The sequence below is a fragment of the Gouania willdenowi genome, chromosome 7, assembly GCF_900634775.1.
Source record: "Gouania willdenowi chromosome 7, fGouWil2.1, whole genome shotgun sequence".
Taxonomy (NCBI): domain Eukaryota; kingdom Metazoa; phylum Chordata; class Actinopteri; order Blenniiformes; family Gobiesocidae; genus Gouania; species Gouania willdenowi.
Genome location: NC_041050.1, coordinates 2,512,644 through 2,531,256, shown reverse-complemented (window position 1 = coordinate 2,531,256; position 18,613 = coordinate 2,512,644). Strand labels below are relative to the sequence as shown.

At 38.0% G+C, this 18,613-nt stretch overlaps 1 protein-coding gene across 1 annotated transcript; it reads right to left on the bottom strand.

The window, feature by feature from the left end:
• Nucleotides 1-237: 237 nt before the first annotated feature.
• cd34 (CD34 molecule) lies at nt 238-18,327 on the bottom strand. The gene is made up of 5 exons (XM_028453173.1): nt 18,117-18,327; nt 6,921-6,989; nt 6,606-6,838; nt 4,553-4,705; nt 238-2,818 (listed from the first exon to the last, which is right to left on the bottom strand). The coding sequence occupies exons 1-5, from the start codon at nt 18,196-18,198 to the stop codon at nt 2,624-2,626; spliced, it is 732 nt and encodes a 243-aa protein (XP_028308974.1). The 5' UTR covers nt 18,199-18,327; the 3' UTR covers nt 238-2,623.
• Between the last annotated feature and the right edge of the window lie 286 nt (nt 18,328-18,613).

Sequence of the window (18,613 nt, the reverse complement as noted above, 5' to 3'; positions counted from 1 at the left end):
CGGATTGAGATTTGATTTTCATTTGGCATTTTACTCATGAAACATTGAGAGAAAACAGCTGGGCGATGTTTGGGTGGCACCGCCCGCCCCGACACCCGAAGTGATGTCATTATACTACTGCTTATATAAACCAGCTGTGTAATAATATGGGCGTGTGTGTCGGAGTTTACGTTCCCCGTCTGCAGTGGACGAGCATGAAATCAGATTTTGAGATGAAAACAAACGATTACAAAGATGTTCAGTTTTTATTTTTTCTTTATTTACTAAAACAGTAAAGCCAATGTTAAACTGCTGCAAGGCACATGTAGTTACAATCAAACAGCCACATTGGTTGGTTAGCAACTAAAAGCTACTTCAAAAGGATATAAAAAAATAAGTCACACTCCCTGTTTGTGATGCATTTTCCACTCAAGTACATCAGCGAGATTGGGATTTCATATTTACAAATAAGAATAAGAAAAAAAAACCACCAAAAGCACATTTAGAAAAATAAAAAAAATACGGATTTAAGATGTTAGATACTTCTTTTTTTCTTGAATACATTTACGAATGGTTAATCCACGAATGGAGTTGTTAGAAATGGACGTGATTTAAGCACAACTATGAGCTACGATCAGAAAGTCTTTGGCATAGAAGAAAGATTATACACAAAATGTAAAAGTAGCCTCTGCATGAGCTGAAACCTGAAGGTCAAAAAGGAAAACACTAAATATTAAAATAAGAATAAACAGGCGGGAGAATACGCTTTTTCTGATGGATTATTCTTCATTTCTGACCGAAGTTGCTGGACATCATTATGTACGTTTTTCATGTTTAACGTCATCTGCAAAAAAAAAATGTACTCAAAATGTTCCATTAATCACTAAATACTAAGGTTAGCAAACAAAATATAAACACACAGCTAAGTACGTAATGTACATGATTAGCTTTGGTTTGGATTCTACTCACACGCACGGGTCATAAATCGTAATTGTTGATGCCAATACGATACGACTTGTGTCGTTGGTTTGCAGCGTGTCGTAAAGCTCCTCCCCTTTTGCCTCGCATAATATTACGGTTCTTATCAGAAGTGATTGATCTCACCCCATTATCGGATCAGCTTTAAATTACTTTTCTGACTGTTAAGGTGCGTTCACACTGAATGCAACTTCAGCAACTATAGTTGCTTAAATCGCCGGTGACGAGTCGCTTGAACATAGTTGCACTTTTGGTTCGTATCATCGCTTCATGTAAACCCATGACGTAGGGAGAAACTCATTGACGATTGGATCTCGAGACACAGCGTAGTTCAAATGTTCTTGAAAAGTTCAAAATGTTCAACTTGGATCGACTCGGATCGCGCAATTGAGTCGCAACTTCAGCAACAATAGTTGCTTAAATCGTTCGTGATGAGTTGCTTGAACATAGCCGCACTTTTTGCTCACTTCATCTATCCCAGTGACGTAACAACCGAGGAAGTGACGTGGGGAGAAACTCATTATTGATTCAATGTCGTGACTCGAAGTCGCTTGAAAAGTTCAAAATGTTCAACTTTGAGCGACTCAGAGCACGTGAATGAGTTGCGTCGCTTGACGTTGCGTCAGTTATGTTGATTTTAAATGTGATCTAGTCGCTATAGTCGCTGAAGTCACGTTCGATGGGAAGACACCTTTAGGCCGCAATAACTGCGGCAAAACTCATTGCCGATTAGCGACACAGCGTCACTCAAAGTTAAACATTTTTCACGTTGTGCAACTTCCAGTGACTCTTATTGCGCGATTGAGTCGCTGGAATTGCGTGAGTCGCGTAGCTTGAAGGAATGTCTATTGACGTTGCGTTGTTTACATTAATTTTTAATGTAATTTTGTCGCCAGAGTTGTTGTTGGATGTGAACGCACATTTAAGCCGTCATAAAAACATGATTTTAAGGTTCTTACAGAAGGACTGAGACAAAACTTTATGCCACGTCATGCTTGTGTCTGCGTGCACTAAAGTCTCCAAGTGACCGTGTGCACGTAAACACAGCAATGAGTTACTGTTACTAATAAGCAGTGTATTAATAAATGACTGAATGTCAGATTTGAAACAAAGTTAAGTAAAACTAAATGATTGATGAATGATTGAAATATTGCTGCTGAGGCTTCATCCAATCAACTATGGGTGGGGATATCTTTGGAAATAATCAATGACACACACAAAAAAAAAAAAACTGTGCATGTATGTGCAGACAAGGCCTCATGCACATCTAGTATCTACACAATAATAACAGGTTTGTAAACAGATTCCACGGCAGTGCGAGTTCATGGCGTTTGTGAGTCGTGGATTTGGTCAAAGCGAAATGGACAGAATTCCCAAAGCTGCAGTGCTGATGAAAGCCAAACAAATACTGCTCCATCACCAGTTTCTGGACTCCACCCACCCCCACCATCAACAACCCAGGGACTGAGCCTTCGTCATCATCGTCATCTTTCATCTGTCAGACTGCTTTTCCTCTTTTTTGTTGAGGCGGAGCCAAAGAAGGAGGTACGAGAAATGTTGATGCAGGAGATTGTCCTCGCTCTGTGATGAAGGGTTCAGAGGGGAAGGTGTGTGTGTGTGTGTGTGTGTGTGTGTGTGTGTGTGTGTGTGTGCGTATTCAACTCCTTCACAGCTCTGTGTCGGCTGCCTTGGCGGTGGAGTGACCGTTGGTGGGGGGAGGGGTTTGCGTCTTGTCGGCCTCGGGGGACTCCGCTCCGTTTACGCTGGGCTTCTCGGGCGTCTCAGGAGGAGGGTTCAGGGGCGCCACGGACACCAGAGTGTTCCCCTGGTTGTCCTGGTCCACGGGGTAGGCCTCCTCCGCCTGTGAACACAACACAGACGTCCAGTTTACAGCAGAGGAAAACCACCTTTGTTGAGCTTTAATGCAGCGTGTCTACGTTAGCGTTGGCGTTCCGAGAACTGGAAAAAACTCTGGGATGATGCAGGAAATGTGACGACTTGACCTCCACGTTCTTTCTGTGCCGAGGACATATTTCAGATAGTTTAGATTGGAAGTTATTCTATGCGGGTTTGGGTAATAGTTGGGCTATAAGTCATTCCATGTCATTTCAACAAATGGCCGACACACTTCAGTCTCAATGGAAAACTAATAAACAATGAATGATGATGAGACACAGAGCCAAGCTATGGCCTCATGTAAAGGATTTTCAATATCTGCAAGTAGTGAAATAACCCAAAGTTGGGGTCCAAAATAAAAATGAAAAAGTCACATAAAGACAAATTGTTTTATATCCCAAGAAAGAGTAATATTTATACCATAAATTAAAACAGATCCGATTTTTTCTTACATTCCCAGATGCAGTTATGAGCCAATGAAAATAGTAAAAAAAAAGTATATTTTCATATTTCCAGAGCGTGTCACCCAAGAACCAATGCATATCTGTGACTAATCATTACTGATGTGAACAGTCTATGTTCATAGCTCTAAGCTGATCACATTACAGGGAGCTGAGACATATGCTAAGTAGTTTACTGAAGACCCAAACATGTTCCAGACCCAAAACTCTGACAAACTTTTTTCCAATTTTGAGGAGCTGACATGTCCACCAGATATGATGTATAGCAGATCTTTTTATATATTCTGAGAGAGTAGGTGGAGATGTATTACTAAACCACATTACAGTTCACTATGTGATGTAGCTCCTGAGATATTGGAAGCTGGAAAATGAAAGAAAAATAAGGACAAGCAAAAATCGCACAAAACTCTAGACATACCCATATCTCAAAAAGTCAAACTAAAAATGTAAAGCGTGCATATTGAATAATCATGGAAACAATTGGGAGAAGTGAGTTGGATGTCATGAAAATTCATTGAAATTTCATGGAATGACCCATATGATGTGGGCGGGAGGAAATCGTGTCAAGGTGAACTGATTTGCAATCCCGATCAGGAAACATTTGTTGACGTGCATCACAAGCAAATTAAATTTGTTACGCAGTATGCAACAAATAAATCTCATAAAATGTGAGGAAATCATGTTTCCAAACACGACAAAGTTAATCAAAGTCTATGTGAGCCCCATGTTGGGCTTCTTACACTGATTATATTATATCGTTTATTTCTTTTATGCACCATAATTTACCAAAACCTGCAAAAATCTACAATGAGCTCTGTTAAATTCTAGTCACTGAGAGCATTTTTATCCACTTTTTTTGGTAGTTGAGGAAACTAAGAATGTTTCTTTGCATTGAGATGAGCCATTTTCTTTTGTTTCTTTGTACTGTATATCTTGTCATCTTTTCTTACCTTAATCTGCTGTTCTTCTCATTGTCCTCACACTAACTTTTCCTCATTATCCCATATTATGTTTATTCACTTCTAACACCAACGCCTCTAAAACGTACACATGCAATGTTAGTAATTTACAAACAGTACATGCAATCTGTTGTTTAAACCTAATTTAACACTCTTTCTTTGAGATGGATTGAACAGGATTTTATTATCATTTCCACGTCAAAAGAAGATTTGTGCCTCAGGGCCAGCAGTGTACTATAAATATCAATAAGTAATAAAGAGAATAAAAACCATGCTTACCAGCCTCACTGCCTGTTTCTCCGGCCTGCGCTGGCATTTGAAGTAACCGATAGTGATGGCGAGGGCAGCGAGCAGACCGCTCACCAGAATACCCACAAACACAGACGAACCTGACGATGACGAGGAGGAGGAAGAGTCGCCTGTGACCTCATCCTGCAGAGGAGAAGTTCACAGAGCGGTTAACGGTGTAAAGAAAGAAAAGTGATATTTATAACCAAGTTAACACTGGAAATCAACAGCAAACAATAAAACATGTAATATACTGGTTCCCTTTACAAAACCAGAAACAAATTCCTTCAAATCAAAGCAATAACTTTACTTTGATACTCGTTTTATGATTTTAATTTTAGTAGCAGCCATCATTAAAATGTGTTGGAATTTAAAGGAAATACACACAAAACCCTGCAAAAAAAAAATCACAGTTGTCGGTGCAAATCTGGCCCTTTAGAGCATCCAATTTCTCAACTTTTTGTTTTAGTCGTTATTTGCCAGAAACTTTTTCTCAAGATTTACAGCGTCTGAGGAATGTTTGTGACTCTGACCACGTTTATGCAGCAGCGTCTGAGTGAGGAACGCCACTTCCTGTAGACACAAGGTGTCAGGGCCAGATAGAGGAAGGAAACTGGATCGCTTCAGTCCAAAGGGTTCTCTGTGGTATTCAATGTTTCAGGACGATTATTTCAGCTGTTGGTGGCGTTGGATGGACTGTGTTTGGCAGGAAATGATAAAGACTGAGTCACGAGCAGTCCATTCGTATCCTTATCCACTCATTTTGTTTCAGTGTGAGAAAACATAACCAATGGGCATTGGTTTGAGGCCATCCTGGAACCTTTCTGTGGGGAGTTTACATGTTCTCCCAGTGCTTATCGGCTTCTAATCCAAGAATGGTTATTGTCTTTCCGTGGCCCTGTGGCAAATAGACGTCGTGGGACCTGAAGGGTGCAAGATGCCTTCAAGAAAAATAATTTTTTCGGAATAATTTCAGCCAATTTTTGCTTTTGCATTTGTGACACTTCTCCATCAAATTTTAACACCTTTTCTGCACATTTTTTCCACTTTCAAGACATTTTCAGCACTTTTAAACCCTTTCCACCACTTTACCACTTAATGTCACACATGTTGACCCATTATTGTCACTTTTAACCTCTTTTCACATATTTTTTGCTTATTTTTGGCCAATTTACCCATATTCACAATTTGTCATTGCCATTATTTGCCAGTTTGATCTAATTGTTCTAATATTGACACTTTGAACCCGTTTCATCACTTTTTCTGTTCGTTTTTGTCCACTCTAATTTGCAGCTTTTAACCAATTTCTGTGGTTTTTAAAATCCCATTTCTCCAGCTTTTACACAATCCCCCCCCCCTACAGGTACAGTGGGGGTCCTTTGTCTCTGTCACCTTTATTTATGACTTTGAAGTATATTGGTGTGTTCCACAAAAAAAATAAGCAAAATGACAACACCAATAACTTCAAAAACAACAAAAATATACAAAGAGCATACTCAAAGTTGTACAATATACAGAATAAAAAAATAAATACACAACACAGAAACGCAAAAAATGACTCATAACACAAAACATACACAGACTGACAGAACACACCAAATTACTCAAAATGCAAACAAATCTACAACAAAAATAAGCAAAACGAAAAATACGAAAAATGGCTCCAAAAGACATACTGTACAACATTATATACATAAAACAAAAAGAATACACAAAACTACCGTAAAAACACACAAAACAACTCTGCAAATACACAAAAGGACAACAGAAATGCACAAAATGGCTCATAATGACACACAAAACAACAACAAACATTCAGAGAATGACAAACACACAAAATGACTAAAAACACACAATCCTTTGTTGTTTCCTGTGTTAATGCTCAGAATAAAACAAGAGTTGACTAATCCCTAAACTATAAACCCTGTATTACAAAGTTTTTAGCAGGATTTATTTAGTAAACACCTGTAATTATGCCACTGAAATGAAAAGGAAACCCTGATGAAGCAGGTTTTAAACATCCTGACCAAAGTCTAATGCTTACCCCAACGTTTTTACCAGGATTGGCTGGATACGCCATGGTGACGTCTTCTACTTTAGCACCAGCACGGGCAGCTGTGGTTTGTGTGTTGTCTCCATCCTGGCTGTCCATCATCACCACATGGATGATCGTTGGATCCACATTGTCTCCAGAGTTTGCAGTGGCGGTGGTAGAGTCTCCAGTGGGCGGGGCCCCAGCATCAGGAGCATCAGTGACGTGGTCCACAGGAGTCAGAGCTGGAAGCAAAAGGAAAGGTTTGATTTTTCCAATTTGGCATGACACAAAATATTGATTTCAAACATCAGAAGAAGCTTGTACCAGTGGTCAACTCATCAAGCGTTGCATCTGCGGCGTCCGTCACCGCGTCGTCCTGACACAGAACCTGAGCTGTAAGAAACAAGTTAGCACAATTAATAACAAATAAAGCTAAAATAATCCACTTTTTTTTTTTTTTTAAACATACTGAGCCTGTTGTGCTGTTTCAACAGTGTAAAGACAATTAATTTAAGACACTTTCTGCAGCTGTATTTGCCATAATTTATGTAGATTTATTAAGATTTAACTTAGTTAAAGTGATATTGTTTGTCAATATTTGAATTTGAACATTCCTAGTTTATAATTTTGTCTATTTGAGGTTCACGCTCTAATTAAAAAAAAAAAAAAATGTCAGAAGTTACTCACCAGTTACTCAGTAGTTGAGTTCCTAATTCGGGAACAACTTTTTACTTTTACTTAAGTCATGTTAATCTAAAGTAAAAGTAATGTTAGCTTCTCTACTCACCTCTGGAAATGTCAAACACTGTTGCCTGGCAACGTCTGAGACTGATTTATTAGTCATACTGATGCTGTGACCTGTTCATTATAAGCAAAGCACATGTTTGATGTTAACTTTCATTTAATAAAGCAGCATTAAACTATAAAGGAAGGACATTAAAGCTTATTTTTAGACCTCAGTCACAAACTAACGGTTGTGTTAAATCATTTTACCAACAAACATGTGTCCACTATGGTGGATTCAGCTCATGTTCTTTGATTTTTAAACTTTTTTTTTTACGTTTTCTGTTGTGCAATACAGAATGATTAGCCTTGGTTTGATGTTTACTGGGACACAAAGAAGCCTTTAACTGGCTGCAAATTGAGCAACAAACTTAATAGTTGCAGTAATGTGAACCAATGGGGTTTTCCACACCAATAAATACACTCAACACTTTGCTTTAGGACGTTAGAATATTTTCTCACGATGAGTTGGAGAAGCAGGAGTATGCAGTGCATTCAAATTATTCAGGCCGCGACCCCCAAAATAAAGGTTCCATAGAGCGGGGACCCCCACTGTAGCTGAAGGTGGTTGAACACAGACATGAACATTGAAGAACAGTCATGTGGAGACAGGACCATTTATAAGGGGGAATAAAGGAGAGATTTTTATCTCCATCCATAAAGTCAGTGAAATGATGGTCCATTGTTCTATGAATCTGTGATAACCACATTTATTTATTCATCTGAATAATATCCACTGTTATCCAGGAACGTTTATTATGAGTTACACCATAGTATATAGTCATCTTAAGGTGTAAATCCTTGTTTTAATCAGAAATAAAATGGGTTAAAAGTGACCAAAAATGGTGGAAAAGGTGGTGAAATGGGATTTTAAAAACCACAGAAATTTGACAAATTTCACAAATCGTGAATGTGGTTAAATCACCAAAAATAATCATGAAATATGGTGAAAAGAGGTTAAAAGTGACAATAATGGATCAACATATGTGACAATAGGTGGAAAAGTGGTGGAAAGGGTTTATATGTGGTGAACATGTCTTGAAAGTGGACAAAATGTTCAGTAAAGGCATTGAAATTTGATGAAGTGTCAAAAATGGGAGTAATGTAGCAAAAATGCATTAAAAGGAGCAAAAACACAATAAAAAGTGTTGAAAAATAGGTCAAAATATGGCAAGTTTGGTGTAGTTGCAGAAAAAGGCTAAAAATAAGCAAAAATTGTCTCAAATTGTTCAGAAAATATTCTTAGTTTCTTGAAGGGATCTGGCAACCCCCTCGCAGTGACTCACGACCCCAAAAGGGGTCCTGACCCCAAGGTTGAGAACCCCTGTGTTAGATTATAAAATATGGAGGTTTTTAAATCATTTTCTTTCCTCCTGTTAAAACAACAGTTGTTGCATCAGAGTTTTGGTTCTGAGGCCACGTGCTGAACGTCAGCAGCTCCTCAAACATCTGCGTGAAAAGTCTCACAGCTTTTCCAAACTCACGACCTCGTCTCAACACAAACACACAAAACGCCTCCACTGCAAAAACACGACCCAGCGCTCTGCGGAGGGTTCAGAGAGCATGAGTTCAAGGCTCTCCTCACTGCTGTCAGGCTCTTTGGGCTTTTCCTTCTCCGTGTGGAGCCATGACAGATAATCACAGATTTACACTCCTCCAGATATTTTTAGCAGCTCGTAAACAAAGCAACACATTCAGCGAAATACGATGATTGTTAGAGAGACGAGAGCAGGAAATTATTTCACACAGTTTGGACACTTGTTTATTTTCTACCAAACGACAGGAAAAAATCTCCAAACTCTTCGTCAAAAATTAGCACGTTCAGATCCATAAGTTCAGGAGAAACCAGTTTACAATCATTTCCCCGTGCACATCCATGCTGTGATAACAAAAAGAAAACTTGGTTTCAGACATATTTGACAGTTCTTAATAAAGGTGTAAGAACAAATTGATTCAGTGATATATCGCGATATTTTACAGCAGGATCCAAAAAATTTCCGAATCGATTTTTTAAATCATGTTTTTTTAATGAAAACCATTTAATTACACTAACATCTGCATAGCACGTAATCTCCCGGTCACTGGGTGTCAGTGAACGCACCATAAGACCTTTTAAAACTTTTTAAACTACCTCACTCCTCAATGCATTTTATTTGCATAAAACATACTGGACACTTTTATAGATGTATGTAGTTACTTTTTAAATATATATATATATATATATATATATATATATATATATATATATATATATATATATATATATTTTAAGAAGTTACCAGAATCACAATCTGTTGTAGAAGAAAAATGTAATCTGAGTTGGATAAACATGCCACTTGTTTTTGATATTTATACTTGAATTACAGTTAATTACAATTTACTTATTATCGCAATTTGTAATTATTGTTATTGCGATGTGTCGTACTGTGACATGCAAAGCGTGAATCGTATCGCATCGTCAGATTCATGGCAATGTGCATCCCTAGTTTCTAAAGGTGCGTCCACATCAAACACGACTTCAGCGACTCTGCCGACTAGATTAATAGATTTTCATAAAACACCTCAAAACCCACTTATTCTGGTCTGCTTTTAATGTATAGCCATTTTATCTTGTAATCTATTATTTATTGCATTGTGTTTTTACTTAATTCTATGCCTCTTTATTTTTACTTATTGTTTGCGCACTGCGTCTTTATCCCTGTACAGCATCTTGGAGCACTGTAAAAGCACTATATAAATAAAATGTATTATTATCATGAGACTTCAAGCGACCTCCGCTTCAAGCGACGCAAGTTGCACAAATTCAGCATTTCAGTCGCACAATCTGAGTCGCTGGAAGTCACTCAAAGTTGAGAATTTTGAACTTTTCAAGCTAATTCGAGTGACGCTGTGTCGCGACATCCAATCGGCAACGAGTTTATCCCTGCGTCATTCTCCCGGTCGTCACGTAACGGGGGCAGATGAAGCAAGAAAAAGAGCGACTATGTTTAAGCAACTCAACATGGGCGATTTAAGCAACTATAGCCGCTGAAGTCGCGTTCGGTGTGAACGCAACTAAAAACTAACTGACAGAACACTGTCAGTTAGTGTCGGTATCTGTGAGTATCGCCCCCGTTTCTCTGCAGTCCAAAAACTGCAGGTTTAGTGAAATGAAATTAATCTCTATGAAATGTGATTCAGCAAAGCTGGAGCCGATGGCGTTGTCCGTATGTATATACTGTACGTTAACCGTCACAGCTTTACTCACAGATGGCTGCCGTTACTGTTGGAGACATAGATAGAACCAAATGATCGGCGGAGAGAACATATTTTTTCTGTTGAGTCAGCATTTTCTGGACTGAATAAATCATAAATAATGTCAATATTTCTAATGAGCTGATTTTGCCTGTTAATCTTTTGACTTTCTGCTGTTCTTCTCGACTTTCTCACACATGTTCTTTGTATAATATGAATCTGCTCCCGTCCACTAACACCTCTAAAGTTTCATATCATATGAAAGAAGGACTCGTCTGGTTTTATTACAATTAAAATAAATGTAAATACACAATATTTGGAATTGACCTTTCGAAAAAGCCCCGCCCCCTTATTTACTTTTGGGATGTTCGTCAAGTTCCTGAGTTGGTCTCGTTTGTAATGGGGGGGAGAAGTACGCGTTAGAGACTCTTTTTAGAGCAATACCTGCTCGATATCCTCCAGATAGAAGTTGATTTTCCTCCCAACGTGCCGACGCCCTTTTGTGTTTTTAAACTAAACAGCAGCGAGCTTTGAGGGAAAAAGAAAATAATAAGAGGAATTAACAACAGCTTTGGAATGTTATCCGAGCACATCCGACCGCAGGAAGTGGCTGTCACAGCACATAGCGTTGGGCAGCAGGGACCCTCCCTCAGCTGCTCACGGCACAGGGGGGGCACACAGAGGGCTGTGGGGGGGGGGGTTAACTGTGGAGGAAGATTTCCACACAACGCTGACAATGCCACAGAGAAGGAGTTTGCATGTTCTCTTTCAATGGAATGTTTTGGTAAAGTTTGCAGCTGAAATTCAGATGAAATCATGACATCACAATTCTAAAGCTGCTGATTTCATTTGATCACCTATACTGCTCATCTCCTACAGTGGAAATAGGCAACTGGTGGGTCGTGGGCCACATGCGGTCCTGGATCTGATTTTGTGCAGCGTGGAACGTGGAAAATGACTCACAATGGCTAAAAATTACAGGAAAACTGAAAAATACACAAGATTTTTTTTTCTTTTCTTTTTTTAAACAGAAAAATACAGAAAAAAAGAGTAAAATGTCAGAGAATATACATCACATGACAGAACCTGTAACAAAAACACGCAAAATGCCAGAGAAATAGACAAAATTATCTTAAAAACACACACGAGGACGACAACAAAAAAACTCCAAATTGACAGAAAAATATACAAAAAACCTCAACAAAAAACCATTGAATGACAGAAGAAACTGCAAAAAACACACTAGGCAACAAAAACAAAATACACAAAATGTCTTTAGAAATACAAAAACACACTAGACCAGTCTTTCTCAAATGGGGGTACGTGTACCCTTAGCGGTACGCGATGGCACTACAGGGGGTACTTGAGAGAGAGAGAGAGGAAAATAAAATAAAGTGTCAGTCTTTAGTCCCTCCCCAGGCGTGAAATGACCGCAAATTATAAAAATTACAGAAATAAATCTATTCAGGAGCCACTAAATCAGTATTTTTCAACCTTGGGGTCAGGACCCTATGTGAGGTCACCTGGAGTTTAAGTGGGGTCGCCTAAAATTTCTGAAAAATTTAAATCGAGTTTTGCACATTTTTTTTTAATTAAAACACAATCTTAAACAACTGTATTTCTATACTTTCACATTGTGAAATATCATTCTAGTTAAACTAAAATGCAGTTTAGAAAAAAAAAATAATATCTGAGCTCAAACATGATCAAAAACTAATAGTGGAAGCAAAACGTTGTCGTCAAAATACACAAAATGTCTTTAGAAACAAAAACAAAATACTTTAAAAACACACAATTAACGCAAAATGACAGAAAAATACACAAAATAAATGCAAAAAGCAATTCAAGTCCAAACAACAATGAAAACATTTGAAACATTTGAAACACACTTTTCTCCGAGTCGGCATTAGTTGAGGATCATTGACTGATGTTAACGATGCAAAGAAAGGAAATAAAGAAATTAGCATAGGGTGCTAACGTTATGTTTATGGTAAAAACTTACAGGCAAAGTGATTTATGAGATCTGCACAAAAACAACTGTTTTTACTGAACATTACCTACCAGGAGCCTTTATTTATCAGTGAAAAGTCCTTAATAAATGCTGATTAAAAGCTTTTTTATTCTCGCGTAAACAGTAGGTCCCTACCAAAATAAGAGCACAGACATGGTTTGTGATGACATTTTGACTAGATTTTTAAGTAAAAATTGACGTTTTAAAGACGCAGAGACATAATTTACAGTAGGCTATGATGTGAGGTTGCTTGGTAACGGATGCAGAAACAGAATAAAGCTCAGATTTACAAGCTTTGGAACATCTGGTGGGTTTATCGAAGGTGAAACAAAAAGAGGAGAGCTGGTTTCTTCCTGCACGGTGGCAACAGTAAAAGCTCGGCCTGTAAAAAGTGCCGCGGGGGGTGGTGGGAATGGGGGGGGGGTCTGCTGTGGAACAAGAAACAATAAGCTGCACCAGAACAGAGCAGCAGTAATTGGAAAAGGAAGATTTGAGCTTCTGCTCTTCATTACGGACGTTTCGCCGGGAAAATATTATTGCTGGAGGATCCTCTGCTTTGTGTGATCACAGATAAAAGCAGAGAAGCCACTGGGCGCTTGTTTTCTTATCGATGCTAACGTCTCCGTGGACCAGTTGGCTACGAATCAAAGTGACGGTGGGATCACAGATGTAGGAGAATGTTTTCCTGACCCACCTGTCACATGTTAAAATCACCAGTCAACTTTAATTACTCTGTGAGCTCACACACACGGCTCCCTGGCCTCGTCTGGGGCCCCGAGTGGACGCACACGCCCTACTTAGCCTAGCCTGACATAAGGCCATTATCTGCCAAAGCTTACATAAAAAAGACCAACGCCCTCCAACAAATGACGCAACTCAAGCCCCAAACATCACCAACATTGTGGGACAAGAAGAATGCAATGAAATGAAAACAAAGTTAACAACGCTTCATTTATTTGTTTGCAGGTTGCACTTTTGGTTAGATGTGAGTCAAATATTGTGCCCTCCCCAAAAACAAATCCACAAAATGACCTTCATTAACACCCAGCAATAAACCCATATAAATGAGATAAATGCACAAAATCACGAAACAATTTAAAAAAAAAAACAGGATAACAAAAACTAACAAGATGAAGAAATAAATGTACAAAATGACAATGAAAAACTTGCAAAAACATAAGAGAAAAATATAAGCAGACAAAAAACCACACAAGACAACAATAAAAACTAGGGATAGGGTTAGGAAAATATACAAAATGATGAAAAACCAAATAAAAAACACAACAAAAACGACAAACAAAATGATAGAAAAACGTACAACAACAAAACAGTACAACACAAGACAATTACAAAAATACAAAAAATGAGAAAAAAATATGAGAAATAAAAACAAAACCATAAAATACACACAAGACAACAATAAAATACACAAAATTAGAGAAAAATATACAAAACTACAACACAATGATGAAAAACACCACAAGAAAACATACAAAAACACAAACGACGACAAAAACTTACAAGACAACAAAGAAAATGCACAAAATAAAATAAAAATGCACATGATGAATAAAAGAAAACAAAATACAACTAGAAAAACACCCAAAACAATAACAAAAACACACAAAATGAGAGAAAAATACAATATACGACAACAAACTGATAAAAAAAAGACAAAACGACAGCAAAAAACTAACAAGACAAACAAAATGCACAAAACAAGAGAAAAATGTACAAGACGACAATGAAAACACAAAAGAAAACCACAAAAACACACAAAATGAGAATTAGATACAAAATTACAACAAAAACACACAAAACAACAAAAATAAACAAGATAAAAAAAATAAATAAAAAAACAACAAAAGCACACAATCCTTTATTCTCTCGTGGCCCTTAGATCAGACAATCACATGTGGCCCCTGCTGTGATCAAAGTTTCCATCTCTGATATACTGAATACCACATTGTTGTGATGTTACTTGTTGTGCTAGCCTGGAAGCTATTGACTTTTAACGCCTTTAATTCCATTAGTCTATCACTTTAGCATATCTTTGGATACCTGGGGGCTACGCTAACAAACATAGACCCAACACAGAGAACATCTGTTGTTGAATCCATCCTGGAACGTCAGGCTCTGATTTCCCAACAGAACCAGTCATTGTAGAATCGAAAATGACTGGTTCTGCTGAAACTAGAAAGACCACATGTGTTTTCTCTTCCTCACACTGGATTTAAAGCCTGGGTTTTCCCCACAAAAAAGAAATCTTCAGAGAACGAGTTCATAACATAGTCCAAAAATGCAGTGAGTGACATCATTCATTATTTGAGTCCGTGCCCATCAATGCAGTGCATATTTACACGCCAGCATAACTACGGATGAGAGTCATGGGAAGCAGCAGTATTACACATCTGGATGATTGACTGGTGTTTAACTGGGATTGTCACGTGATCTGAACAAACAAAAATCCAATGTGTTAGCATGCTTTTTTGAACAATTTGAGCATGCTTTTGCTTAATTTGACCCCTTTTCTGCACCTACACCAAACTTGCCATATTTTAACCTATTTCCGTCACTTTTTTTGCCATATTTTTGCTACTTTTAATGTATTTTTGCTACATTACTCCCATTTCTGACACTTCTTCAAATTTTTTACCTTTTTTAATAAAAGGTTTTGTTGCGATGGGTGCTGATTTCTTGGACAGAGCTGCTATAAAAGCAAAAAGGTGGCATCTCATTCCATCACTCCCTGAAGCTCCTGAGCTACTTTTGGCCTGAAACACTGTGTAAAACTTGTTGTTATGGTGATACTTCACTTCATTTGTAGAACCAAAAGCTATTTGGCTCTTTTATGGGTGATTACAGTCTTCACGCTGCCACTTTTTCACCTTCAGCAACAGAAAAGCTGCTGTTTATTTCTCATTTATACTGCTGGGTCACACAATCATCAACATTTTACTCTAATTCTCCCACATTTACACGAGAAACCCAGAATTCCTCGACGTGAGAAGAAAAAGAAAAATAGTTCCCGTTTGTAAAAAGCACATTTTTAAGCTTCCTCACATGTTAGCATTAGCCTAGCTGGTGGCCATTCTCCACTCTTCCTAATCAACAACAGTGTCATTATGAGAACTCGAGTATTAAAACCAAACAAAGAGGCTCCTTCAGTTTTACTGGAGCAGTTACGATGAAGCGTGAAACTCGTGTGTAGCTTTGGATGTGGAACCAACGTCATAAGGAACCGACCTCTGACCCCGACGGAACAAAAGTCAGCGAGGAGGGCACGGACATCTCTTAGCTCACGATGCTAACGCAACACAATAGAGATGCACAGGAAAGCTGAAATGGGTCACATGACCAACACCAGGAAGAAGATTCAAACTATTTATTTAAACAAGAAATGGGCAAATAGTGGCCCTCAGTTTAATCGGTGTGGCTGCAAAAAAAAAACAAAAAATATACACAAAATGGTTTAAGTCACAACACTACACAAACAAAACCAAAACAATAACAAAAGCACCAAAAGGACAACAAAAAAAACCACAAATGACAATACGCAACAAAAATACCCAAAACGACGACAAAAAAAATGCACAAATATACACAAGACAGAAATATCCAAACCACCACCAAAAAAAAACAAACACTCAAGACATACAAAACACAACAAAAATACACAAAATGACAAAAGTTCTCCAAATGACACATAAAAAAACACAAAAATACACAACAAAAAAAACACCCAAGATGACAAAAATACACACAATGACTAAAAACATACAAAACGCCACACAAAAAAAATCAACAGTACCCATAATGAGAACCAAAAAAACTCCAAATGATGGCATGTAATACACAAAATGACTCAAAACTGCACAACAAAATTATACTGTACATAAAACAAAATAACCAAGACGACAATAAAAACACACCAAATGCACACATTGACTTAAGACATACAAAACACTACACAAAAATGACTACAAAAGGCACAAAAGACCAAAAATACCCAAGACAATAAAAAATATACAAAAAAAAAGCAAAGACTCTAAAAGACAACAAAAATACAAAACAAATGACAAACCACCTCAAAAAATTTACTTGACATACTACACAAAATGACAATCCTCAAAATTTGCAACAAAAATACACAAAATGACAAACATTTGTTCTTTCCTGTATTATGGCTCACTCAGATTGATCATTATTCTAAACACTGACACTAATGTTTCTAATATCAGATCAATCACAGTTTGGTGAAACCATGTGTTCTCCAGCTCAGGCTTTTCTGAGCCATGTGTGATGTGGCCTTTAGAACGTCACACTCTGCTGATACATGGACTCACAATGTTCAGAGCTCGTATTATTATCACATGACTGCTGTTGGATGAGCAATGATCAGCAGAATCAACATAGCTCAAAACATGATTAATCACTTCATAAAATTTATTTCTAATGGTTTTTCCTCTCAATGCTCATTTTTAAGAGCAAAAAATTGACCTAAAGGTTTAATTTGACTTTGCGTCAGTTCAATATCTAAACAAAAACTTTGTTTTACGAGTGGAAATAAGATAAATACACTTTTTAAAAATATTTCAAACATGATTTATGTCTGTCAGCATTTTTTAGTGAGTTTTTTTGAGGGATCCTGAAGCACAATTTGACGAAATGACTGTGTAAAGTTACCCTTTTTATTTTAAATATTGTAATCGGTAAAATTGTCTTCTATGTCATCACAAATGTCATTTAAAATTGCAAATATTGGCTTTATACAAATATATATATACAAAAAAAAAAAAAAACAGTTTTCAGGCTTGTTGCCATGCGTTTGCTTTGCTATTTACTGCAGAAAATGTAACACTGGTTACTTTATAATCATTTCCCCCTCTAATATCCATCGGTGTGTAACCACGCCCAATGGTCGTCCCCACTTTGAAACAACAGTGACGCGACCAAACGTTTCTGCAGAAGTCGTTACTATGACCGGTCACGCTTTACAAGCTGTGGGGCAGCGGCTCGGTCCAAGCCATGCATCACCCTGCAATTAGCATCAGGCCTCAGACTGAATTAGAGTGGACGGCCCACACACACACACACACACACACACACACACATGCATTAGTTATAGAAACATCAAACAGAGACAATGTGTGATAAAGATCACAGTTAAACGACTGGGTTTGTGTCACACGGTTAAAAACAAAACGACATCTTCACACACATGTTCAGCAGCACCCCGGGGCGTAAAAGTTCTCGACACAAAGCAGATCCATTGTTTCTCTGCAGCCTCGTGGTCGCACACTTCAAAACAAATCTCACGTCTTGTGATTGAATTACATAAAACAAAGCTATAAAACTTCCTCAAACTGTTTTTTAAAACTGATTTTCTTTCTTTAAATAAGTAAAACAAATTGTTTTTTTAAAAAAAGAGATAAAATCTTTGTGAGTTTCTGACAGAGGAAATGTAATAATTACATTTTGAGGATACTCACTACTTAGCACCAGCACCAAAAGCACCAAAACTCCCGCCATCCGCGTGCAGAGTCCATTCATTCTCCACATGAACGAAGCCATCGCTGCAGGAAAGAGGGAAACGCGTGGGAAGTGGAGTAATGGAGTAGTGGGAGTCGTGGGAGTCGGGGGGAGTTGAAGGTTTCCTGTGAGGTCTGAGTGAAGTGAGCAGGATAAAGCCTGCTCTGTTTCTCTTTATATGGGCCTCTACTCTACGTTCACCACACCCACTTTGAAAAAAATAGTCCACCATTAACCCGTTTCCCCCAAAGCAGCAGTTCCCGCTTCCTCCCTCATCTTTGTGCGTGTGTGTGTGTGTGTGCTACATGTGTGACAGGATAACAGAAAACCTGCAAGGAGAACCTGCAAACTCCACTCAGCAGAAATCAGAAGCTTCTTTATCTCATTTTAGTTGAAATATGGATCAGTTTGATCCTAAAGCCACTTTTTATCAGATAAAGATTGTTTGAATTGAACA